At 42.8% G+C, this 26,875-nt stretch overlaps 1 protein-coding gene across 1 annotated transcript; it reads left to right on the plus strand.

Annotated features, from left to right (window-relative positions):
* Positions 1–3,970: 3,970 nt before the first annotated feature.
* On the plus strand, positions 3,971–26,814 carry LOC136103853 (vitellogenin-2-like). The gene is made up of 35 exons (XM_065842328.2): positions 3,971–4,010; positions 4,365–4,385; positions 4,571–4,722; positions 6,541–6,792; positions 6,944–7,105; positions 7,215–7,363; positions 7,798–7,948; positions 8,056–8,213; positions 8,297–8,462; positions 8,964–9,089; positions 10,141–10,359; positions 10,713–10,930; positions 11,048–11,145; positions 11,523–11,647; positions 12,317–12,418; positions 13,015–13,134; positions 13,228–13,417; positions 13,740–13,833; positions 14,568–14,753; positions 14,945–15,089; positions 15,824–16,052; positions 16,142–16,317; positions 16,578–16,880; positions 17,233–17,280; positions 17,442–17,525; positions 19,061–19,273; positions 19,366–19,508; positions 20,599–20,737; positions 21,442–21,577; positions 22,722–22,908; positions 24,221–24,316; positions 24,768–24,858; positions 24,938–25,097; positions 26,221–26,382; positions 26,528–26,814. Exons 1-35 carry the CDS (start codon positions 3,971–3,973, stop codon positions 26,641–26,643), a joined length of 5,157 nt encoding a protein of 1,718 aa, XP_065698400.2. The 3' UTR covers positions 26,644–26,814.
* Positions 26,815–26,875: the final 61 nt, after the last annotated feature.

Consider the following 26,875-nt stretch of genomic DNA (forward strand, 5'->3'; position numbering starts at 1 on the left):
ATTACCCAAATACACCACCTGCCAAAGAGTCTGGAGCAGAGACAGAGCTTTGCACTTTAGGTGAGATGCCCCAGCCTCTGTGCCCAGCATGAGCCCTCACTGTGGCAACTATCAGCAGGCGGGCTCAGAGCTCTGCCTTCTCCCACCCGCTGCAGGTCTGCGTGGACATGGCGAGGGACATGTCCATCTGCCAGAAATGCTGGAGCCCAAGGGATTCCAGCAGATCTGCTGTGTCCCTGTGCTTGCAGGATGAGTGTGCATGCTGGGTGACTTTGTTTTTTGAAAGAAATGCCTTAGGAGGTGGTGGAGACATAACCATTGATGTCAATGTGATTGTTGGCAGCTTAAGACATCAAGAGTTTTGCACAAATTTCAATAGGAATAGTATGATACTTTTTAAGTTTATCTGTCTTAATTCATCAGCATTCTCCCAATTAATACACGCACACAGAGCCATTTTTATTACTGACTGAACACATTCATTTTTTTATATTGAAGTTAAGGCAAAGCAGAATGTGATCCTACTGAGCTGTTTAAGTGTAGGTCTTCAGTAAATTAATTAAAAGAGAAGCAAGTTGTTTGGTTCTTAAAATTAGTAGAAACCAATGAAGAAAAATGGTGCTTAATGATGACCACATGGGGTGGGAAGGTAATCACTGGCTAGTTTTTGAAAACACTTGAGAACGTTCTGTAAAAATCGTGTCATTTTGCTTTCCCCAGCAGCTTTGGTACCTTTGATGGATGCACGTATGTGTTCTTTATAGTTTGGATGTGAGTTTTATAGTTTGGAAAGGTAAGGTTCATAGTACCAAAAGGTGTATGTTTGAAAGACATACATATATGCTATATACAGATTAAATGCTGCCATGGTACCTTGCGCTGCAAAGTGATGAGGAGCTGACAGCAGGCAGTGCTTGGGCACTGCCTGGCAGCAACAGCACAGCAGTGAGCTGGGAGAAGTTGATCCTCGCCTGGAAGTCACAGGAAGTGGTGATGGGAACCTCGACCTTCCCGGGTAACCCCTGAGGCCAAATTCAGCAGAAGCTGAGGCTTTGCCTGAATCCTGGACCTGGGCTCCATGGAGCATTCCAGCAGGTCCAGCCCACAGGGTTCCTCTCTCCCCAGTCTGCTGGGGCTAGAGCACAGCTTTGAGGGACTCTTGTCTTTGTGCTGAGGCATGAGGTGTGTGATGGGCTCAGCAGTAACGCCCTGGCAGGAGACCTGCAGGTGAGCATCACCCAACCACCATGACAGCCAGAGCATCCCCAGGGCTATGGGGGGATGCGGCTGCAGGTGCCCACTAGCAAAGGGCTGTAGGGAGATCTCCCCTACTGCCATTGTGGAGACAGTTGAATGAAAACACTGTGGAAATGCTGTCCAGGGCTGGTCCTGAGCACAGTGAAGTTGTTCATCATCTCACATTTTTCTTTGGATTTTTTTTTTTCTTTCTCTTTTTAATTCAGGTTATATCCTTTGGAGAAACATGGAGCTTGAAATGGTTGTGAGTGCACTGGGAGACAGGCTGAGAGCTGAAATCATTCTTGACCTATTGGAGAAACGGTCTAGAAAAATAAGAGGGTTCAGTTCTATAAAGAAACACCCAAAGCTGAAGCCCTCACCAACAGGTTTTACCTACACCTGGAGCAGAAGAAGAGATAATCCCACCCCGAGACAGCAGCATGGCCAAGGTGACAGGGGATGCAGCATTTGCTGCCTAGAGGGGTGGGGTCAGAATAAGACCCTGCAGGCCCTGGGCTGAGGGGACAGGGGCTTCAGGGAGATCCTGCCCTTGCAGCTGGGCACAACCCCCACAGCACCCAAGGAGAACCCTTTACTGGATAAGTGTTACAATTCATGGTGTCACTGTTCTAGTGAGGTGCTTTAGCAATACAGTGTTATAACATGGAGATACAGAATACAAGTGTTGTTGCATGTAATCTGCCATCACAACAGCACTCTTCTGCTTGCACTGTCACTGACCCCGAACCCTTGCTGACCACAAGGTTGTTTTTTAAAGAAAACTGTCTAGCTGTATATAGTTATGCCATAATATATTAGGTTTTAAGCCTCAGTTGCCAGTAACAGTATACTCAAATCCCTTAGCTACCAAATCTCCAAAGACATGACACAATTCGCTAGTGCTGCTTATGGTGTGAATGGCTTTGCTTTTCTGTCATGTGCCATCAGTTTTACCAGGGAAGAGTTTAAAACAAACAGGATCAGAATATAATGCCAGTAAAAACATGCTGAAGTATTTGTTGTATTTCAAAATATTTTGAAGGTAAGAAAGAAAAATATTTTTATTTTAATCCTGCAGATGCCATCTTTGATCTAGGAACAGAATCCGCAGTTTGCCAGACAAAAGAGTTCAAAGAAGGGTGGCGAGGCTGTTGAGGGGTCTGGAGCACAAGTCTTTTGCACAGTGGCTGAGGGAACTGGGGCTGTTTAGCCTGGAGAAATGGAGACTGAGGGGAGATCTTCTCACTGTCTACCACTACCTGAAAGGAAGTTGTAACATGGAGGGTGTTGGTCTCCTCTCGCAAGTAACAAGCAACAGGACATGAGGAAATGGCCCCCAATTGCACCAGGGGAGGTTTAGATGGGGTATTAGGAAAAAATTCTTCCTGGAAAGGGTTGTCAGACATTGGAACAGGCTGCCCAGGGAAGTGGTGGAGTCACCATCCATGGAGATGTTTAAAAGGCACATAGATGAGGTTCTTAGGGACATGGTTTAGTGCCAGTGTAAGGTTAATGGTTGGGCTTGATGATCTTGAGGGTCTCTTCCAACCAAAATGATACTATGATTCTATAATTATAAATTATATCCTAACTACTCAATTATAAAACAGAAACATCAAGTAAAGAGCAGTGAGGAAACTGAGCTGTCTTGAATAGCAACCACTGCTCCGTTGATGAGAAGCTAAGTGAATCCAGGCCCATCCCACAGTGAGCTGGGTAGCAGCTTGGGTTCCTCACCCATGGAGAAGGTTGGTAGGCAAATGGTGGCTGTGGCACCAACATGAACCCTCAGTCTGGGGGCTGCCATAACCCTCCTCATGCAGGTTCCTGACAGGAGCGGTGTGGGTGGTTCTGTGGTCCCTGGCTGAGCCCAGCTCTACACCTTGGCTGTGGAGGACCGGGGGATCTGGCCAAGCCCCGGAGCCAGGATTTCCCTCACCATGGGTTGAAGATGTTGCCCCTTGTTGCGTGACATGAAATGAGTTTGGGTGAACCAGACTTTGTAAAACAAGAAATTTGTGTCTGTAATGCCCACCAGCCTCACCACATTCTGCCTTGCAGGGACAACTCTCCCCTGCACCCCACTATGGCTAATTGCACCGGTGAAGGCGGCTGACACGTTAGCCATGTGAGAGAAGGCAGCTGAGGGAAGGATGGACGTCTGTGGTGCTTAGCCATGGCCCTTGTGACAATGACGTGAAGTTGATTTTACTGGGTGACTTTCCCGCCCCAGAGGGCAGTGCTGAGGGTGATGGCGTGTCCAGCTGGCAGCAGGGAGGGCATCAGCGTGGTGTCACAGGGGGGCTGCCTGGGGGCTTTGCACAATCCTGCTGGAGCGCTATCGGTTAGATAAGCTGTGTGCCTTCTGGTCAGGTCAGGATCACCTGGGCAAAGTCAGCACAGGCTGCAATAGCACTGGGTGCTTCCAATGAATAAGGACAATTAGTAGTTTTTCTTACACAAGAAATATTTTGGCTTTAACTACATTTTAATTTTTTCAAGCACTTGTTTTGAAAGGTAGTTTCAAAGCATTTAGTTGGTGAGGCAAGAACAGAATTGTGATGGTTTTGGCTCAGCAATAACAGCCAGCGCATTGTCCCCAACCCCCTCTCCCTCAAAGGGTTTGAGTGGTTGATAAAAAGTTGATAACTCAACAAAATTCACTCTGCCTGTTAATAATTCTTCTATAAAAGCCATGCATTTTCCCCTGCAGTTTTCAGTTGCTTTTAGCATGAAGGGACTCATCCTCGCCTTGGTGCTCTCCATCGTGGGTAAGTTGAAGCTTTGGCAGCACTGCTGAGCTGTGATGGTTACTGTGGTCCACAGCAAACTACATCTCCTTCGAGCCTTTCAGGGAGATTTACAGCTTAATTTGCGGAAGCGCTTTTATAACTTGGGCTGTAAACTATTAATGTGCCTAAGATTAGCAGTAGGGAGAAGCAGAGTATGCAGCAGCTATTCAGTAGGGCTGGTGCAGGCTTGGTGTCCTGGGGCTGTAGGGATGCACTCTGGAGCCCATCAGGGGTTGTTTGCCAACCATTAGCATACCCACTAAATAAATAATAAATTAAATGATCCACAGAGATCGGGGTTTCTCATGCATCCTTCTGTTTCCTCCCACACAGGGGGCCAGAAGCAGGACCTGGGTAAGTGTGCTCCCACCGAGCAGCTTCCATGCTGCCCTCCCCTATGGCCCCGCATTGCCCATCAATTTTTCGGCAGTACCAGCCTCACCCTTCTTTTCTGTGATAGTTCTTGTGAGTAACACCACAACAGTCACATCAAATCAGGTGTTTCTGTTATATATATATACGTTTTTTGTTTTCAACAGAGCCTGTTTTTCTTATTGGTAAGACCTACCTGTATAGCTATGACAGCTTCATCCTGCACGGGCTGCCTGGCAGAGGCTTGGCAATGGCGGGGGTGAGGCTGACCAGCAAGCTGGCAATCAGCCGTGTGTCTCACAGCGACCACCTTCTCCAGGTAAATCACCACGGGCATGGAAACTCATCCACCTGAATCACACGGCTACGGACATTTGGTTCGTACCTCCAGGCTGGCAAAATAAATGACAAAAAGATGCCAACCTCATAGGAAAGCTTAGCGTGTTTCTCAACGCTGAGATGACCCGGAGGCTCAATGTCAGACTAAGCAGCTTCCTTCAGGCAGTGATGATTTCCCCAGTGCGGGCAGTGGTGTGGGCACAGGCACTGAGCTGTACACCCCATACCCCCACACCATGCCAGGGGAGAGCTGAGGGCACAGCTGGAGTGTCTGTAGCTGTAACCAAACTGCTTTTGGTTATGGGTAGTGACCTGGAGGCAGCACCACAGGCTTCTTCACAGCCCAACACCTCTGCTGGAGGGAGACAGGGCTGCTTCAGCTCTGCTGCCATCAGTACCCAAGCCTCCTTGGCTAAAGCTGCCCTAGGTTCATCTCCATGCAGAAATGTGGCAGGCAGCTGCTTTAAAGAAATGTTCTTAAAATAGTTTTACTAAGGCAACACTAAACTTGATATGAAAATGAGAATTCAAGCATGAAATATCCGTGTTTTCCAACCTGGTCCATAGCCTGAGAAAATCTTGGTTTTGGAATTCAGTTATAAAGTTAGAAAGTCCCATCTGTCTACATTATCTTCCTTTCGATATTCTTCACATAGTCATTAATTCAAATGTGAAGAATTCTAATGGCAATGCTTGTGCTTGCCATAATGATATCAAGATCTGGAAGCACTGTTACTCATTGAAAAGGTTAAACCAAATACCTTAAAATACTGGCATAGAACAAAAGACCACAGAAAAGGGTTCTAGAAGACACCATGTAGGTAGAAAGCTGTAAAAGGGCTCTTAGCATTTGTCCTAGGAGTTTACCCAATCTGTAATCCTGTGCATATATTACTGAAACAGTGTGAACGAATACCTATTATCAAACTTTACACACAGCTGCAATTGTAGGGTCTGTGTAACCTCACTGGAGTTGCTATAATTTCAGCAATTGCAGACAATAGTCTTGAGTAGGATTTAATTTGAGAAAATGTAACAAGAGGCAAGCCACCCTTGTAGCACTGGTTATAAATGCCTAAAATGAAACAGAACACTAGAGCCACGCCATTTCCCTCTAGGCAGGGACATGTACTTTTATGTACAAGGGTGGGACTGTATGTGTGTGTGACTAGAGACGTACATGCATGTGGGCACACATTTCCCACTAGGCAGCAGTCAAGGACTTATGTGCAAGTTTTACAGCTTGATGAGCTCAAAATTATGACATTTGCTTCCAAAGAGACATCAGCTCCTGCTGGACCACCTCCTGTGCAAGGTCCCACAGTCGCCTCTGCTTCCCCATCAGCAGTGCTGGGGCTCTGGTACCCTGAAACATGCTGGTCCAGGAGGAGCAGCCAAAATAGTGCCCAGTGTGTTCAGACAGGCAACTTGACCAATGGCTTGGCTGCATTGCAGACTGAAAGGAGACCTCACTACACTTCTGGGGAAAACGGCCGAGTGTCCTTTCTGCACAGGTGTTGAAGGACAGTGTTTCACTCACCCAGCAAATTCCACCAGACTTGCTGAAGTTTTGAATGCCACTTGCATGATCTTATTTTTCTGGCAGAAATCTTTCACGGAAATTGCATTTCCAAGGGTGCTTCCTAGGTACAGCACGAGTCCAAGGAGGCAAACATATCCTGTGGTGTTGGACAAGTGGCTTGTATTCGGCCATGGACTGGAAGTGCCCAGTTTCCCTGTTATTGCAGGGTTTCAAACTGAATGAATACAATTAATGTTTTCCTAATGTTGTTTACAGATTCAATCACCAAAGCTGGAGGAATACAATGGCTTCTGGCCCACGGACCCCTTCACTCCATCTTCAAGGCTCACAGAGACCATCGCTGCATGTCTCAGCCAAGCCTTTAAGTTTGAGTACACTGAGGGAAGGGTTGGAAGTATTTATGCCCCTGAGGACTGTCCCATCCTGTGCACTAACCTAGTGAGGGGGATTCTGAACATGATGCAAATAACCATCAAAAAGGCACAAAAAGTGTATGAACTACAGGAGGTTTGTCTTTTCCATTCTGATTTTACTTTTATTCTCATTTTACTATTATATAGTAACTTGACTGTGCCTATGCTTCCCATGCAATTTTACTTATCACTGTTTCAAGGTCGTTTCAAGTAGGAAGTTCATTGTGTTTAATTAATACTCCCAGGCCGGGATTGAAGGCATCTGCCAAACCAAGTATGTTATTCAGGATGATGGCAAGAACAACCGTGCCACCATTTCCAAAAGCAAGAATCTGATGGACTGCCAGGAGAGAGCGGTGAAGAACGTGGGAATGGCATACATCCGCCTCTGCCCCACCTGTCCCCTGGTACGAGCAGCATGGGGCCACGCTTGCGCCCACAGGGAGTTTGGCTTGTCTGTACTTATTAACTACCCCCCATTTGTATTTCTGAGTGGGTGTCTTTGCACTTTTTTAGAAAGTCAGAAACATCAAGGGCACAGTAATGTTCACTTACAAGATGAAGTACAATGACAGGGGGGCCCTGATGACATCTGCTACGTCCGAGCAGCTGTACCAGATCTCTCCCTTCAATGAACCCAGTGGGGTGGTAGTCATGGAAGCAAGGTAGGTGCCGTGCATGTCCTTAGCATAGCTGTGATTATCAGAGCCAGGAGAAGATGCCTAAAACATATTGACTTTTGATTTATGAGTTAACAAGAAGTATCTGGCCCGTGGGCTGCGAAGGGCCAAGACATTGTATGTCCCTTGAGATGCCCAGCCAGGTTTTGTGACCTGCGATTTGGGGGTTTTGTTGGGCCACCTGAAACATTTGTCCAGCCTCTCAGAGACTCTGGCAAATTCTAATGAGAGCTCTCGCCAGCCCTGTGCCATTTGCAGATAATCCCGAGCAATGCATGAACAGAGAAGTGCACGATTGGTTTGTGGGCATTGCAATGGCCCTGCTGGACACCCCTCAGTCTGCTTCAACTGCTGTGCATGTCCTCCACTCACATGGGGTGGTCAAAGGCTGCTAATGCATTCCTTTCTCTTCCTTGAAGACAAGAGCTGTCTTTGGTCACCATTAAAAGGACTCCCATCCATGCACCAAAAACACAGCTGCAAAACCAGGGGAGTCTTCGTTATCATTTCTCAGGAGAGCTTCTCCAGATGCCAATTCCTCTACTAAGGATTAAAAATCCAGATTTGCAGGTATTAGAGGCTCACTTTTCATACTCTTTCATTATTTATAATGTTAACAAATCAGCACGTAATTATTTTTGACACTGATCCTTTCAGCTGTCTGTTTTTCCCCACAGTTAACAGAAACGCTGCGGCAAGTAGTTCAGAAAAACAAGGAAGGAGCTGCTAAAGAAGCTTCAGTCAAGTTCTTACAAATGGTCCAACTTCTTCGTATAGTGACCCTCGATCAAATTGAGTTTTTGTGGGTGCAGTTTGCCAGCCACCCTCCTTACAGGTACTTGTGTTGCCTTCAGCCAGGATTTCCCAGCAGAGGCACAACTGAACCATGGGGATAATGAATCCTTCTCTCCCTGGCAGGCCCTGGTTCCTGAGTGCGATCTGTGCTGCTGGAGCTACCAACACATTTCGATTCCTGAAGCAAAAAATTCATGATGGGAAGCTGAACATCTGGGAAGCAGCTGCGACTCTCCCTCTTGCCTCCCATTTTGTTACACCCAACAAGGAAACCCTAGAAGTTGCCTCAGTGAGTGCAGATCATCCTTCTTTCTATTTCCTTCTCACTCCTTTTTAAAGGTGAATTCACAGGATTATAAGTCAAAGACATAACATATTTCCTTCTCAATTTGTAGAATGCAAAGTATTAACAAAAATAGGGAATGTTTTAGAAAATGTTTCAAAACACCTGTTGCCAACATTTTTAATGCCCTTGATATTTGATGTTAAAATCCACATATCCTAGGAAAACTGCTAGTGATTTATTTTTTGCCAAAATATATTTTTTAAAAATAGACAAAATCAAGAAAATTATATAATGCAACCAAAAATCTAAAGTACACGCAGTATAACTGGAGTGAGGCTGTTTATTTTCACTGTAGCTGAATGGCTAGCATTTTATTTAACTTCTGAAAATATTTGGGGAAAATCCAAAGCAATTTAATCTATTTATTTCTTAAACATAGTTTTCACTAAATACCAGCTCTAATCACTAGAAACATTAATAACTGCTACTTTTTTTCTTCTGCAGAGTTTGCTGACCTGTCCCCAAATCCAGAAAGCACCACTGCTTCAAATACTTGTTTACCTGGGTTATGGTAGCATGGTAAATAAATACTGTGCTCAGTCCTCACTTTGTCCAAATGAACTTCTTCAGGTAGGTGACTCTCATTTCTTGTTTCATAAGAGGTGAAGAAATTTCTTAAATGCCTCTAATTAAGCTCTCACAATGCTGGCAATTAGGTAACTAGCTGTTTACATGTCGCACTCCTGGCTGTGATTGCCTGCAAAATTGCAAAGCCAAAATGAATCACCAAGCTGATACCTTTTAAAAATGCGGTATTAACAGCTCAGAATTTCAAATGTAAGTGGTAGAAGCACGTGGGGATAATGGATTCTGTATACAACCTGAACCTGAGTTTAGGTATGTCAAATTTAGGATTAAAGCAAAATAATAATTATTATTCTCTCTACTTTTACATTAGGTAGAGCATACTTTAAAAATCTACTAAAAAGGCACTAAAGTGTTAATATAAACACAGTTCTAGACATGTTACTGGTTAGGGCTTCCAAAGAGGCTCTGCTACAGAATTACACATCACTGTCAGAAACATTCAGGACATTATATTTGGACCATGCAGCTCTGGTTCCTTATTCAGAAGGACCATAGCACTGAGACAGCCTGCTGATGTTTGACTTGTATTTAAATCATCCAAAAAAAGAATGAAACAAAGCAAATCCACTAGAAAAGAAATGTGTCTTCTCAGAACAGCAAAACTGTTTAAGTAAACTTGCTATCGCTATTGGAAGTGGAAAATAACTGCGCAGAGCCCAGGGCTGCCAACTGGCAGGGCTGGTGCAGATGCCCCAGGGAATGACTGAACCCAACATCAGCTTGCGGCTGCTCTTGAACTTGCAACAGACTCTCTGGTACAGGCATCCTCCTAGGATTATCTCCTACACTCCGTCTCAGGCACAGTTTAAAATCAGTTACAACACTCTCTAAGAAGAAAAAACAAATTTGCTTCTGTGTTCTACATTTGGCATCCTGATAATGATGGTGAGATTTCTGCTTGGAGAAAAGTCTGATCAGCTTTATTCTGGGCTTTGCACCAGTAGCTGTTTTGTTTGCTATGACAATGCATATTTTTATGCATTATTACAAGATCATTACCTGATAAGATTAACAGAGTCTGCTCTGTTTTCAGCCACTCCACGACCTCGCTACTGAAGCCGTCAGCAAAGGTGATGCCAAAGACATGGCCTTGGCCCTGAAAGCCATCAGCAATGCAGGAGAGCCGGCCAGTATCAAACGCATCCTGAAGTTTTTGCCAACATTTTCCCTGGCTGCAGCTTCATTACCAAACAGAATTCATGCTGATGCTGTGTTGGCCTTGAGGAAAATTGCCAGAAAAGACCCTGCAAAAGTAACTGAAATTATTATTTAAACAAAAGTCCTAGAGGCAGTGATTTGAATTCTCACCTACTGGTCTTCCTCTTGCCCACACTAAAATTCCCAACATCAGCCTCTCCTTGCTGGTATCCTGGGGAAGTGGTGACTTTAGTCACTGTAACACTGGACTCATTACTGGTGGATGTTTCTTCCAGCCCTGTTTACTGTGCACCCACCAATATCTTCATTTTCAGTGACAGGTCCCGTGCTCAAGTCTCTGTTTATGGTTTTGTTCTCCATCCACTGTAGATCACGTGCGCGCGGTTTAGGAACCACTTCTCACTGAGGGGTTATGAGGTACTCACAGGTTGTCCCTTCCTCTTCTAGGTAAGGGAGATTGCCCTCCAGGTCTTTATGGACAACACACTTGCTCCTAATGTCCGAATGATGGCTTGTGTTGTCCTCTTTGAAACAAAGCCTGCTCTTCCAGTTGTAACAGCTATGGCCAGCTCGCTGCTGACGGAGCCCAGCTTACAAGTGGCCAGTTTCACATATTCACACATGAAGGCTTTGGCAGTAGGCAGAATCCCACAGCTCTATAATCTGTAAGTAGAGGAAGAAGTACATTTTTTAGTAGCAAATGGTAATTTTTTGCTTGCAGTTGTCTAAGAGTTTGGTCACAGTTGACTGTCTTCCTATGATTTTAACCCTTTATTACTCAGATCTGCTGCTTGCAACATTGCAATTAAACTACTGAGTCCCAGACTCGACAGGCTGAGCTATCGTTACAGCAAGGTCATTCATGTTGGTGATTATTCCCGTGAGTACCACGTGCCTTGTTCACTGCTTCAACTTACATAGCCAAATGAGCTTGGTCCGCTCTTGAAGCAGACAAAGCACAAGAGCCTCTTAACATGCAAAATCCGCTGAGGGTGTTCTACTACTTCGTGGGTAACTTCTGGGGAAAACAATGCCTGCACGTGGATTTAGGTTTCCTTCTTCAGTCACTGTGGTTGTGTTGATTCTGCCTTAGAACAAAGTTCTCTTGAGTTTGCAAACCTGAGGACCTGTGGCACTGAATCCTGGCAGAACCCCTTGTGATCTACTACAGCATGTACCTGGGGTGGCTTACATGCATGCACCAGACACCTCAGAGACCTTAACCAAAACCTCCGCTGCTTTTTATTCCTGTGATAGCTGAATATCAGGCTGGTGCTATTTGGAGAACCTATCTAATGAACAGTCCCAGCACCATGTTTCCAACTGATATAATCACAAAAGTAAGAGGATATTATGCAAATACTGCAACAGATATTATCGAGGTAAGTATTTAATTAAAACAACCAATTCAATGCAAGCCAGCTACAGATAGTATTACTTGCTAAGCCATTTGGACTGCAGTGTAGTGTTTAACTACACTTCTGACTGCAAGGCTGGATGTGGAAGAGAGAATTTGGATAATGATTATGGTTTTACTTAGGCTTCTTTTTTTATTTGGGCTTCTTGACACATACATTCATCAATGAACATGTTCAGTATAGGTCTGAAAATCTAGGAGAGCAGAGGAAAGCTTATGCAGCAGAACATTCATCTGCCTACCTAAAGTCAGATGGCATTTAGGATATTTTGCATAAGTACAGGTAAATAGCATCAGAAATTAAATTTCAGCCAGCAGAGCAGCCAGGGCAGCATGAAGCTCCATGTAACAGCATGCAGGCATTTCTTCAGCTTCTTAGGCAAACTTTGCAACTGGGCTGAGCTCTGCGCTGCCCTGAAATTATCCCTGCTGACTAATTCAAAGCTGGCTCAGCACATCCTCAGCATCTGCAGCCATAGCCTGCACTCATCTGACAGGTAGACATAGCCTTGTAAGTGCCATGACTTGATGAAGTATGCATTTAGAGTAGCCTCTGTTGAGGTTAATACCAAGTACAAAGGTTTTTTGGGCTCTCTTGTGCTTGGGCTGTGATGCCTGATACTGTTTCCTACAGGTGGCTCTCCGGTCACGAGGCCTAACCAAGCTCATCAGGAAGCAGAATATTCCCTTTGCTGAGTATGATACACACAAGGCACTGAAGGAACTCAGCAAAACGGTGTGTCTCTACGTACTCTTCTCATTTGTTTGCAATACACAGCTCCTGTTAGCACTGGGGTTGCATCACCTGCCCATCAAGCCAACCCTTTGATGTTTCAGTGAGAAAGGAGTCTGTCATCCTGTTTGGTCACGGAAAGATGTACTTACATTGAACTGTCAACAGATGCCATTTTTTCACTCAAGATATGTCAGCCCTTAATGTACAGTACAAAAGATGATGATAATTCTGGTAGCCAAAATTTGTGTGGTTTAAAGTGTATGTTAAAATACAGTAACTGGTTGCTCTTCCCTTTTAAAATTATTATTGAATAAGATTTTTGTTCATGAGTCCTCAGGTGTCACCCACTACTTACAGCAGCAGAAATTACCAAGTCCTTACCTCATCTTTACATGGGGAAACTCCCACTGAAGTCAGTCATGCAACATAAGAAAGGTCACATTGGTTCAGATCTGTATGATGCCGATTAACTTTTCAGCTAAGGAGCCAAGGCTAGCATCCTTCAGGTGGGATCTACTCTTTGTTAATACATTACTGTATTTTAAGTGACACTATCTGTTTCTTCCCTTTCTCCCCATCTCCCCTTAACATCACAGCTTTTGGGATGGAAAGAACTGCCTCCTGAAGACCCTATGTTGTCCGCTTACATCAAAATACTGGGCCAAGAGATCGCCTTTGTTGATGTTGATAAAGATGCCATTCAACAGACCATGATGGTAGTTACAAGGCTGTTGTCTATTTGTCTGCAATGATGAATGATTTCTTTTCCCTGTCTCTTCTTATCTACTTACATATTTCCCTGTTTTCAGAGTCTAACTGGATCATCAAACAGGCAGCTGGTGCTGAAAAAAGTGGTGGAAGAGGTGCAGCGAGGCATTTCAGGCCGATGGACACTGCCAGCAATGGTGGGCGAGCTGCGGCACATCGTCCCCACGGTGCTTGGCATGCCGCTGGAGCTCGGGCTGTGTGGCACCGCGCTGGCCCAGGGTGCGGCCGACGGTGAGCTTGAGATGCCAAACCATGCAATTTCCCCACAATAATTGTGGGTCCGACCCCCCTGATGAAATTAAATCCCTCTGTGATCTTGAAAATGGGGAAACATTACTGTTCAGCAACTCCAAAGGATTTGAGAAATAATTAGTATGTTTCACCTGGGACATATTTCTGTAACTCTGGTTTGGAGTAGTAATCTTTAAATAATCATGTGCAGTATTCCAAAATGTAAAAGCACTGCCCATGTGTTAACTACTATGCCTATTGAGAAAACTGGATCTCCAGCTTTTCCTATCCTTTGTTCATTATTCCTGTCTGTCTTTTGCAGTGGATATACAGACATCACCACCGTTATCTGACAATTTTAGACCTTCACAGTTGTTGGAAACCAACATGGATGTTCATGCCGACATCAAGTCAAAGTAAAAAGGGCATATGTTTTCACATACACACAGAAGCATTTATATTTATATTTTAAATAGATACGTGACTGCATGTTGTTGTCTCCCTTGTCCCAGATTTGGGACAGCTGTACTAGTCCAGAGCAGAGAAGTCATGAGGAATTATCTGATGCTTTATGAACCTGAAAACGTAGCAATGTGCACCGTATCCCTTGGCATGCTATGCTGTTCTACCAGTGCTAAAAATGCTCACATTTCTACCTGTTAAGTGACTAAGATACTAAGCTATAAAGATATATTTGCTTAAGTATGAACAGGCTTCTACAAGTTCAGCGTAGAATTGCATCGCCACCTGGCACAAGCTGGGGGGATTTCATGGAGAAAGGGAAATGCTTCTGGATCTGCAAAACCAAAAGCAAACACAACAGTACTAGTAATAATAATAGTAGTAACAATAGTGATAATGAACTAGACAGAATCTGAAGCTAGAAGATTTTGGCATTGGCTTGTCCTCAAGCAATGTATCAGTGACAAAGCAGTGAAAGGATCCACGTTACCTTCGTTCATCAGACAAATCCCTTCACCTTTTCCAGTGGCATTTCAACTTTTTTCTATTGTGTTACGATACATCTCCTCATCCGTCAGCACTGGCTCTTACAATAAACAGAACAGTGTGAAAATGTGGTTTGCATTTCAAAGTTAAATATATGCATATTACTCTGTAACTATGCGTGTTTTTATTTCCACTCTTTCAGGGCATATTTTCATATGATTGCAATGATGGGGATTAATACACAATACTTTCAGAGTGGTCTTGAATTCCATGCAGAGTTCTATGCCAACACTGCAATGAAATTTGATGCCATGATAAATATGAAGGAGAAAAATTTGAAGACCGAAGCCCCTCCCTGCCATCAGGAGGTTGAGCTTGCAGCTGTGAGGTACAGAGGAGCTTGTTGCATTTGGCTTATTATATGTTACTGATTGTGAGCTCACTGTTATAAAATCATGAACATACAACTCCTTGTTAGGCTCTGCCATACTTTGGCAGCCAAATAAGGCTTAGTATTGTCTTTGTTTGCACCAGCAAAATCAGAAGATGTTACTTGTGTGCCATTTATCACCTTCACAGGAGTGAAGCTTATGCTATTTCAAGGAACATGGAAGAAGTAGACTCTGAAAAGAAATCCCAGCTTCTCCCCAGAGGAAAAGCACCAATCATCTCTGGCCAGCCATTTCAGCCATCAGAAAGGTCTTCAAAACCTGGCAACTGGAAGGTAAGGAGGCCCCTCAGAATCTCTTTTGCAGACAGGTAGAGCACAGGCAGCTCCTCAAAGGGGCTGAGCACCCCAACAAAGCAGCTGGCTGGCCAGATCACAGACGCTGTGGAATTCCACAGGCACCTGACATATCCCAAACCAAGGCTGACGTAGGTCCCAACGGGCTCAAGACACGATAATTCACAGCCCGCTCATCCTCATCATCTCATGCCGGTAGCGTGCTTCAACACCATGCCTTCCTCTTTCTTTATAGTCATGGGGAAGGTGTGTGAAATTCATATCCTTTGTACAATATCCCTTTTTTCCCAAGCCGGAGCAATGTGGAAAAGATGGGTTTTGGGCAGGTTATACATTTCTGTTCACGAATACTGAGGTAATTCCTGCTGCTCTTCAGCTTCTGAGGCTGGTGTGGGAAGGTTGACTAGCAACAGGAGGACTTGTAGCCCAAAACTGACCGAGAGAAATAACCCCTCCAGAGAGCCCTGCAGGTTCTCATTGGGATGTTTGTGAAAAACTGCCCGAGAAAGGTTGGGCAGGAGATGTCCTCTTCCACAGAGCACTTTGGAGGAAACCCTACTCCTTCCACTGCTCAGATCTCTAATTTTGAGCAGTGCTTCCTTACTTAAGCAAGACTGTCAAAGTTTTCTTCATTAATAGGAGGAAAGATTTTAGGAGCTGTGATAATTTTTTGTGGAAAATATTTTTTTTTGTTCTATTTCTGTTTAATGCAGCAAAGCAGTATTCCTAGTGTGATATCCGAAGGATACCAGCAAGGGTCAGAAGAGGCATACCACCTTAGCTTGCGAGGAAGATTTTATACACATGTCTTCTGTAGAGAATCTGAGAATTTGGGATGTTCTGCTTGTCTCAGCCTAAAGTCACAGTATTCTGCTTTCTTAAGTAATACCTATCTGCACAAATTAGTTGGAGAATTTGAAGCCAAAATAGTTTTGAAACCAGGTACAGTCATTACAACCAGTTTTTCTTGTCAACCTCTGTGAATGCTGCCCAGGCAGCACAACCCTGGAATGTAAGTATCTTTACTTTAGTTCATACAGATGCTGATATTGACAAAATACAGCTGGAGATTCAGGCAGGATCCAAAGCAGCTTCCAAAATAATTGATGTAGCAAGCTCAGGGTCTAAGGAAGAGGATGTCACGTCTCCATATGAGGACATTCAAGCTAAACTGAAGAAGATTCTAGGCATTGAAAATATGTTCAAGGTAAGAGACTCTGAGTATCAGAGAGCGAAATATTTTCCTATAAATGAAGCCAAGGGTTTCTGGTGTGGAAAACTGGCATGGGAAAGCAAGGATTTTGGCTGGTGGGAATGGGACTAGGTGAATTCTGGTGCAAGTTCCACAGCATGTGGGGCCAGAAAGTTGTATTTCCTTGAACGCCTGTGGTGAACAGTTTGTCTGACACTCAGAGAAACATTACAGAACAAGCTATACGTTCATAACGCTTTGACTTGTTTTTGTAGGACTCAAATAAAACACGGATCCATACAAAACGGATTGAGAGAAAACACAAGGCTGCAGATACAGATCTCTGGGCAGGGCCTGGTGCAGCCCCCCTCTCCAGTTCATCCTCTTCTTCCACTGCTTCCTCTGCTGATAGTAAAGAGCCTGGAAATGAACACAAGAAAGATGACAGCAGGCAGTCTGGGAAGAAGCGTGGCAGCCGCAGCAGGAGCAGCAGCAGTGTCAGCTCTGCCAGCAGCAACAGCTACAGCAGCAGCAGAGACCACCCTGGAGACAGGCACTGCAGTGGGGACCACCAACAGGTAAATGACCCAGGCTGCAGCTTTTTACATTTCTTGCAGTGAATGTTTTTGTACATCAGGAAATTGTGCCATAGAGCACGGACCAAAGAAAGAGAACACAGACTGTTGGGGGTGGCTGTTTGCTGCAGGATGGACAAGGTAACCAACTAGCAGAGCTTTTCCCCCTTTTTAACCGCTCTGGTTCTCTGAAGCACTTCAGAAGTTTAACGTTTCAGAAGATTTCAGTCTAAAATGTTTTAAAAAAAAAATTTTGTTTTGCCTTTTTTCTGTTCTCAATACTGAACGTTTTAATGCATTTCTCAAAAGTTAGTCCTTTGTCTTCTCTTTTCTTACAAGCTATCTATTTTCACAGGCAAATCTACCTGTTTTCCGGTTTTGGTTCAAGTCAGCCGACGAACAGGTACATTTACTGCTTATGTGGTGAGCAGGACCTACAACTGCTTTCACTAGCTTTGCTGCAATTAGAGCTTAGTTTTGTGATAGTAAAAATATGATAGATTAATTCTATGACAACTTCCAGTGGCAAACAACTCACTTCAAGACGATTCTCTGCTTCTGCAGGACCCAGAAAAGGAAGTCCTAAACAGCAGCATCAGCTCCTCTTCTTCAGCTAGTGGTGAAGGTAACTCTACAGCCATGTCTCAGGTGAGTTTCTTAATCTCCAAGAAATGAAAACACTTACTTTAGATTTCCAGTTATCGTATGTTCATAACAGAATAGGAAAAGTATGGTGATTTAGCATATTAGATAATATATAGAAAGAAAATGAATGGTTTCCTGTTTTATGGAGGTGAGCACACTGGATAGCTATTGAATGGTTTTAAATAGTCACTTAATACAGGCTACATTTTAAAATGCAACTGCAACATATTGCTGCATCTGTTGAAATCTGTGTTACTAGGTAAACAATTCACTATAAAAATGAGAACGCTTTAGAAGTGCTGATCTGCTTGATCAGAAACTGGTTTCAGATACGTTTTGTATTGCACAGCTCTCTGCAGAAGTTCAGGACTTGACTCTGCCACTCATTTGTTCCTTAAGACTTCACTGCCAAGTACTTCTGTTCGTGTTAGCAGGAGCATAAAAGGCCTTTGAAAAGACCTTGATTTTGCAGCAATGCTCCAACTTTGAGAGCAATCCAGGTGTTTATTCAGAAATGACTGCATGGTACATAGTACATAGTACCTGGTCCTTCTGTAAGATCTGTTCTAAGAACTGATGGAAACCAGAGCAGATTTCATTAATGGAAAATTTCACACATTTCAGATAAGGACCTACATAATTACAAAATAGTAAACCATAATTGGCCAAGAGACCCCTTCTACACCAGCAGCTCCCAGTTGTTAGTGCAAGTAGCTAGTGGAAAAAAGGCAACCAGATCTACCATCTCCCCCACCCATGCCCACATAACCTGAACTCACCTCTTGTCCACCTTTTCACCACACTACTACCTCTCTGAACTCTTCCCAGTCTTCCCCAGTGCTCTCGCCACATACACCCTCTTCCTCAGCCAGAGCCTTGCTCTTTCCCTGTTTGCCCCTAAGCCCTGGCCAGCTCCATCTCCCACAATGCTTCTGTGGGTCTTTGTCACTCAGACCTGGCAACACAGGGAGGATCTGCTGCCCCACAGCAATCCTGGCCAGGGGCACTCCTGCCCCAGAGCTCCAGTGGGACCGTCACGGCCACTGCTGGGCACAGGGCTCCAACTACGAACGGGCCATGTGCTGCTCCTCGTGCGAGCTGGACCGCACCGAACAGATCCCTCTGTCAACACAAATTGTCAGGGTTTTAAATGGGGGGCTGAGTTTTATCAAAAAGACTGTTAGCTAAACTACAGGTAGGTAAGACAGCTGTGCCAAGCTTGGTAATATTGATTCTTTATTCAGCAGTATCCTACTCCATACTTCCTTTTTTACACTGAAATTACTCTACAAAATGCGTCCCAACACTACTGTTCTACTTACACAGGTCACGACAGCTCTCTCTTGAAAGGCTGTGACAGAACTACATTGAACTGAACAGACTGAGCGATGACCTGTGATGCTGGCCCGTACCTCACATAAAAAGTCTTCTTGAATTAAACTTCTCCTTTACAAATACTTTTTATCTGTGGTTTTAATATAGTATTTTTAATACGTTGCCTATGTCTTTGGTCTCTATTTCCTCTCTGCTGAATTAAGTCTAAATTCCTGGGAGACAGCAAGCCACCAATACTGGCTGCAGTCCTTCGTGCCATGGGCAGAAACGAGCAGCCAACAGGATTACAGCTTGTGCTGTACACTGACATGCAATCCATGAGATCGAGGATGCAGATGTTCGTTTCAAGCATCGCAGGATCAAGTAGATGGAAACTCTGTGCTGATGCTTCAGTAGTAAATTCCCATGAAGTATTGGTAAGTTTAAAATAATGATCATCTGAAATGTAAATAAAATACAATGATCTTACTGTGTTTTATACAAAAACATACATATTCCCCTCTACTAGGGTTCTCTTAAATGGGGTAAAGATTGCCAGGACTACCAGATTGCTGCTCAGATTGCAACAGGACAACTTGCTGCTTATCCAGCTATGCAGACGAAGTTGGAGTGGCCAAAAGTACCTTCAATAGTCCAAACAACTGCAAGATGGTGAGATTTTACTTTCGTTTTTGAAAAATTCACCTGTGTTAATGCTCCAGATAATTACAGATTCAGTTCTGAAATTTCTGAGCTGGAAAAATTCTCACTAATCAGTAGGATATTATAAAATCAGATTGTACATGTCCCTTTTTTTCTGTGTATTCATTCCCTCAAAGCATAGTGCATTTTAGTTTGCAGGAAAACCACTTGAAACAAAGGAGGTTATGTGATTCACCTAATCTATTGTAGACTTCAAATTTAAAGTGCCCGAATTAGGCAATTGGTCTCCTGATGCTTCCTAATTGATGAAGGCACAGAGCAGAAGCCCAGCCTTGGTTCTCTAAAGGAAACTGTCTCTTACTGATTATATAGGGAGAGTAAGTAACATAAGCACCTTACCTCCGGCTTCTGGAGAAGACAATACAAACACCTCCCACAAAGCTTATTGCACACTAAATAGCAAATGTTGTGTGACACTCAGCATAAGAAAACTGTAACTGCTGGACTCAGTTCATATATGTGTCTATCCATATACTGTCTATCTGCCCTAATTAGAGGGGATGAAACTATTCAATTGACTATCCTGCAGCTTTTTTTATCTGTTCTGAGATTATGCTTTTTTTTTTTTTTTTTTTTTTTAGGAATATTTTCTGGTTTTCTCTATTTGAGTCCCAAACCTGTAAGGGAAGCCAATCATAGACATCCCTCTGTCTGCTCATTGACAATCTTAGTGGGCAGAGGATCCTTGCTAAAAGTTACCGCTGCAGGACTGACACATTAATATGAGGTCCTCTATTTTTTGCACATTAGTATTTTGGGTTTTATATAGTCAGTGCCTATTTTTAACTCTGAACGTGTTTAAAACAAGTTGGCTATACTTCTCTTCCCGCCTCACTCTGTCGTCCAGTCTCTTGAAGACTGTTTCACCCACTAATAGTTAGAATCTGCCTGCCCCTCCTCCCATACACACCACCGGGTGTTACCAAACCCTCATACAAAACATGTCTAACACAGAATGCATATTGTTTTATTGTAGTCTGAGCAAGTAATAACCAACATTTTTTCAAAGATAGATCATTGTAATCACTTCCTTTTCCAGGTTATACTCATTTCTTCCAGGAGCTGCATATGTGCTTGGGTATTCCCAAAGGCAACAGCGTGGTCCCTCTCATCAGGCAACCTTGGTTGTGGCTCTGACATCTCCGAGAACCTGCGATGTGATCCTCAAGCTACCTGAGGTGACTGTTTCCACTATTTCCTGGGGTGTTCAATGCTTACAAAATTGAATGTTAATAGCTTTTTTAACCCACTGATTTTTTTTTATTTTTAATTTATTAAACTGTAAAGAAACTCCCACCACAAGGACATTATATTCACATGATCGGTTCCATTAAGAAAATACCTTTAAACATATTTCTCTTTCATGAAGTACGCAAACACATGAAATAAGAAACAGGCTACAAATCAACCGTAATGATTGACAGCATATAGATAATAACTTATTAAAAAGATAATGCCTCTCCAAATCTTCAGGAAGATGATAGGTTTTCCCATGTCTTGGAAAAGATAATGAAATCAGGCTGTAGAGAAGCACAACAGCCAGATAGCTGCCCTCAATGTATGGGCAAGGAGAGGGTGTCTATCTCAGGCAAGCAAACTGTTCATACTGTGAAAAATGTGATGTACAGCTCAAAAAGCTCTAAGTTGATGAATGTCAAACTTCATTTATAGCACTGCTATGCTATAGGTTGCAGATGCGCCAAACTGTAGAACTATTTCATGCCATAGACAGAAGACTTGACTTCTTTTTAGCTCAGACCTAAATCTAGATTCTAATTTAGATTTCAGTCATTACAGTCCTCTTTGAACATTATAGAAAAACATTATCTCATCTCTACATTGTATTTTGCTTTTACATTCATGTTTATTTTCTAACTTTCAGCTCACAATTTACAACAGAGCCATCAGGCTTCCCCTGCCATTCCCTTCAAGCCCAGGTACTCCGATTCCAATAGTGCCACCCCCTGACTGGAATGTCTTTTCCCAAGCAACTCTTTCAATCCTTGAAAACCTTAAAGGTCAGCAATGAACTATCTACACAAGCATTGGTTGGTTTGCAGGTCTTGTAAATACGATTTATACTTTTGACATAGCTTGAAATTATTTTGCATTCACTAAAAAAATCAGTTGGACCTCAGACAGAAATAAACCCACCTGTATGAAAATGTTTGAGGCTGCAAAGACGTAAAGAAAAGGAAACACATATTAGTAAGATTAAATATTGAGTTCCATTTCAAATAGTGATTCCAAATGCATCCATTCCCAAATGCAGCCAATTCAGCTTCACTGTAGAGATTATCTGTGAAGGAAAAAAAAATTAAAAAATTATGAAAGGGACATCTAAGTGTTATCAGATTTGGGGTGCTCTGCTTTGTTTGTGCTGTTACGTAGAAGCTAAACCAGTTTCAAAAGTATACACATTAATTTTGCCTCCTGCACTTGATTTTGAAGGGATTATTGATTCATTAATGTTGCATTAAGAACTAATCACATTTACTTACTTAGGGTAAATTTTAAATGGAAAAGTTTTATGTAATCCTGGGATAAGGAGTCACATTTTGCTTGAAATCAGTGGGCTAATATCATATCTGTCTATGTTTCTTTGGTAAACACCAAAACTAGTCGATAGTAATTAAAACTGTTGTAAAATAACTTCTAATCAGAGCCGGTAGGATTTCCAATAATATACTGCTAGAGTTAAAAAGGGAGAAGTTTACTTTATTGTGGCTTTTTTCCTCCTCATCTTTCTTCCTCATCTTGGTTATGACTCAAAGGTAGCAGCATTTTCGTGAATTTCCTCTAGTGTTAATGACATGTGAATTGTTAACAACATTTGAGGAATTCTTTCGACTGCAAGAAAGTTACAAAAGCCAAAAGGCCACAAACAGAGTTGCACCAGCTGTGAGCAGAATTTATCTCATGCAACGATTGAATCATGAGTGGGTTGTGTTCCTGTCTGAGGACTTGCAAAGTTTTGCTTTTGTGCAACTACAAATCCGATATTTAATTTGAAGGAATCATTTTGCTTTTATGTGGGAATAAGTAAAAGCAGAAATTGGTCTTTTTTTTTTTTTTTTTTTAATTGCAAATCTAAAATAGAATAACTGCCTTATAAAAATTATAAAAGGCTTGCTTTTGACTGTTGGTTTGGGTTTTTTTCAGCTCGTTGTTCAGTTTTCCAGAATAAAATCACAACCTTCAATGGAGTTAGATTTAACTATTCAATGCCTGCAAATTGCTACCACATTTTGGTGCAGGACTGTAGTCCAGAACTGAAATTCCTGGTGATGATGAAAAGACCTGAAGAGTCTTCTGACTTTACAGCAATAAATGTCAGACTTGCCAGCCAGTAAGTAATTGCAAACTTGACGACAAATAGATGTCAAGCTGAATATGCTAAAAAAGGGAAGAGCAGATTGTTAGGGCACATTTGTGCTAGCATGAGTCATGCAAGAATTATGGATGTTAATGGAAAGATTTCTAGGAGTGTCACTGGGATTTGGGACTTTGTCTTTCAAAAGTGCTTCTGAAATATATCTGAGGGTCACAGTAACCTAAAATCTTTACTGCTCAAAATTCTTCATTAATTTGTTAGTATTTAGACATCTCATTTCAGTTCTTAGTAATTAAGTAGACACAAACTATCAATCTAAACAGGACTATTGTAATAATTTAGTCTGGCCTCCTACACTAAGCTAATAATTAGAACTAATTAGCACTCACAATCATCTCAGCAGAGATGTTGAGAAGTGGACATGGCTAAAAAGGGAATTACTCATCCCAGATTAGAAGCACTCTCTTTGGTCATCCCTTCGTTGGTGCACAATGTTCTAATGCATTTGAAATTAACTGAAGACCCATTTTGTTTCATCTTGGAGCAATCACCTCCGCCATCAGAGGTTCCTCTTTAAAAGTATAGTCTGATACTCTAAATTGCATGGGATTATGCATACCAAAATCATCATAGGGATTATTCTTCAAAGCACATAGATAGGCTTTGATCCGTAGGATTTCATTAGAAGTAATTATTTATTTATGGAAACTGTGTGCCTAACTGTGCCATAATGTTAGAGAAACAGAGAGAAACTAGCATTCCTTGCACCTGTTCTGTGGAAGAACAGAAGGATGCTTGTTTTATAGACTGTATCTTTTGTGATAAAGACATTCCTTGTCACTGTATCATCCCTGATCTTTTAATACAACTGTATGGATGTCCTTTTGATGTGCTTCAGCTTCATATTTCCTCATTAGAGCAAACACTGCCCAGAAGAAAATACTACAATGCACAGAATAATGCAGGATGTAAGAGAACCACTGAGGGGAATCCAATCTTCCCTCGAAATGTAAAGCACCTCCAACTTATGCAAACGTAACAGCAATTATATCGTTTTGCAGCAAGGGTCCCTGTAGCCTGGCGTTTTCCTGCCTGAACCGTGGCCACAAGCGGACGCTCAGAGATGAGCCAGGCCAGGGAGGGGTGCTGTGAGTGCTCCTGCCATGCTCTCCTGGGCTCTCACAATCTGCCTCCCAGAGGGTGGCAGGTGATTCATACCAGAATGATATGAGCATCCTGCAGCACTGCTTCTACCAAGACTAGAAATTGTGAGCTGAGCAGGGTGAAAGAGAAGCATTTGTTTTATACTAATTTCCTTTACTTAAAGTGAGGTTGACATGTATGTTTCCAATGGACTCATCCAGTTGAAGATTAATGGTGTTCAAGCCCCAACAGATGTCCCATATACATCTAATTCTGGTAAGCAACTCATCTTTGTATTTCATTTAAGCTTTTCTGATCTTTTGAAGAAGGAGAGGACGTGATGCTGCCAACACCTCTCAAGATAAAGGTCGGCCTAATTTGAGAAACAATTAAGTGATTTTAACATATCTTCATGCTAGCTTTCGTGAGGGGTGACAAAAAAGACAAGCGAAGAAAGAGATGCTAATCCTGTGCATGTCTGCACCAAACAAGTAATGCAGTACTTGTGCTGATCACAGGGACTCAGAGAACAAGCATCTAGATGTCCCCTGGCTACAACCACCCTTGTCACAGGGTAGGGGCCACTACGGTCTCTCTCATTTCCCCATCTCTTTCAACATACATTAGAGCCTGCATTAAGTCCCCAGGAACCAAGTGCTTCAGGCTGGAACTGAAAACAATAACTTCCTTCTAAAAGAAACTCCTTTTTGCTCTTTTGTTGCAGATGCAAGCATGCTGATCAGCAGCAAAAAGGAAGGTCTGTCACTAAAAGCCCCAGACTATGGCATAGAGGAACTATATTATGATGGGCGTAGATTTGAGGTATTTTAAAAATTATTTTCAGTGGTTTTATTTTTAGAAGAAAAACATTTAACTACATCTTTTATATATTTCCACAAAGATTCAGGTTGCTTTCTGGATGGCTGGAAAAACGTGTGGTGTATGTGGAAAATATGATGCTGAGAAGGAAAGGGAATATCAAATGCCCAGTGGATATTTAGCTAAAGATCCAGTGAGTTTTGGTCAATCCTGGATCATCTCAGAAGACACCTGTGCTGGAGGTACTAGATTCTAACATATATTAATGTCATTGCCTTTGACTAATTAATTGGTCACATGAATACATAATCTATATTAATTATAGCACAATCATCTTGGTTTTCACTGTTTTTGTGATTAGTGGCCATAGACTAAAAAAACTCACCTGTTTTTCCTGAGTTTGGTTGCTCACTGCAAGTTCTGGTTTTGTTGTATTTTCATACCAGCTTCTTATGCACTATGTAGTTATCTGAAGTTTGTGTGTTCTAGATAAAACTACAAACTTAAAACTAAGATGATAAGTTAGTATGAAAAGTAGGTAGTTTCACTATTGACAAAAGACATCTTAAGTCACCCTTAGTAGTTTCATTCTTTATTTCCATTCTGTTAAGTCCAGGCTTTTGGTTTCCCAGAAATAAATAAATACATAGATAGATACATAAATAAAATAAATAAATCTAGCTTTGGCTATCAAACTCGAGGACATTCAAGAAGGGAAACACCTGTTTTAATTTCCTCAGGCTGAAGATGAACTTAATCTGAAACTTCAGCCCAGGGATGATTGTTCTTTCCATCCAGGTCCTATACAAAAGCATTAACATCTGGATAACATTAGGGTGCACCACATTTTGTGTGGAACACAACCCTCTGGGCACATGGTGGCATTTTTGGAATATATTCTTGGATCGAGCTTCCCTGGGTGCACTGGTCCGGGAAAGCCTGGATCTTAGAGGCTTAAGGGCTAAGCTACACAGCCATGGCAAGGCAGGTGCGATGTGAGGCACAGTGCAGAAGTGTGATATATGGATGTCTAGGAGCCACTGCTGCCCCTAAATGAAGTGCTGACATAGTTTGAGTGTCAGTTGACCAAGGTTTTCACATGCATCTTTTTGGATTTGGACACCTATGTCCTACCTGGCTCCTATTTGGCAAACCTCAATCCTTGGGACTGTGCCCCACATGCCTGGATTTCTCGCAGCCTAAGCCAGTGACAGAAAACCGATGCACTTTAATCAGATTAGTTTCATGTAGCTTGTGTCACTTGGTTCATCCATTGGTCTTAGTTTTTGCTAATTCTACATATTAAGTCCAAAAAGTTATTTATATAAATTCTGTAGGTGCTTTAAGAGAATTCATGTTTCATAGCTTGCAAGCTGCAGCGCAAATTTGTCAAAATCGAGAAGCCAGTTGCATTTGAGAAGAAGGCAGTGAAATGCTTCTCCGTGGAGCCAGTTCTGCACTGTGCAGAAGGTTGTTCAGCGACCAGCACTGTTTCTGTCTCCGTGGGCTTCCACTGTGTGCCGGCTGGTGAGTCTGCAGAACAGGCCCTTGGGCAGAGCACAGCCAGTGTGTCCAACCGGAATTCCGTGGAAAACCATGAGGTTGACCAAACTAACACCTGAATACCTCGATGTATAAACCCCCCTTCTTTTTCCCCTTTTCTCATTTACAGACTCCACTCTCGACCTGCAGGCACAGATGAGGCTAGACCAGAAATCTGAGGATGTCGTGAGCAGAGTTTCTGCTCACACGGGATGTTCCTGTCAGCAAAAGCCATGCCCGGCGTGACACCCGGCTTTATGGGGACCCCTCTTTTTTGGGTGTTGGTGCCAGCCCAGGCTGCCTGTGACAGTAGCGGGGATGTGGCTCTGTCCCCTTCAGGAGATCCTTTTTCTCTAGCTATTTTGAGATCTTGAAAAGAATTCTGGACACCCACCGCTGGGTTCGAGCTGTTAATAAACCGTTGCTCTACAAAAGCGGTCAGTCACCATCATTTCCTCCCGAACCAGTGGTTCCCCGA

Source organism: Patagioenas fasciata, chromosome 6 (assembly GCF_037038585.1).
Source record: "Patagioenas fasciata isolate bPatFas1 chromosome 6, bPatFas1.hap1, whole genome shotgun sequence".
Lineage (NCBI taxonomy): Eukaryota > Metazoa > Chordata > Aves > Columbiformes > Columbidae > Patagioenas > Patagioenas fasciata.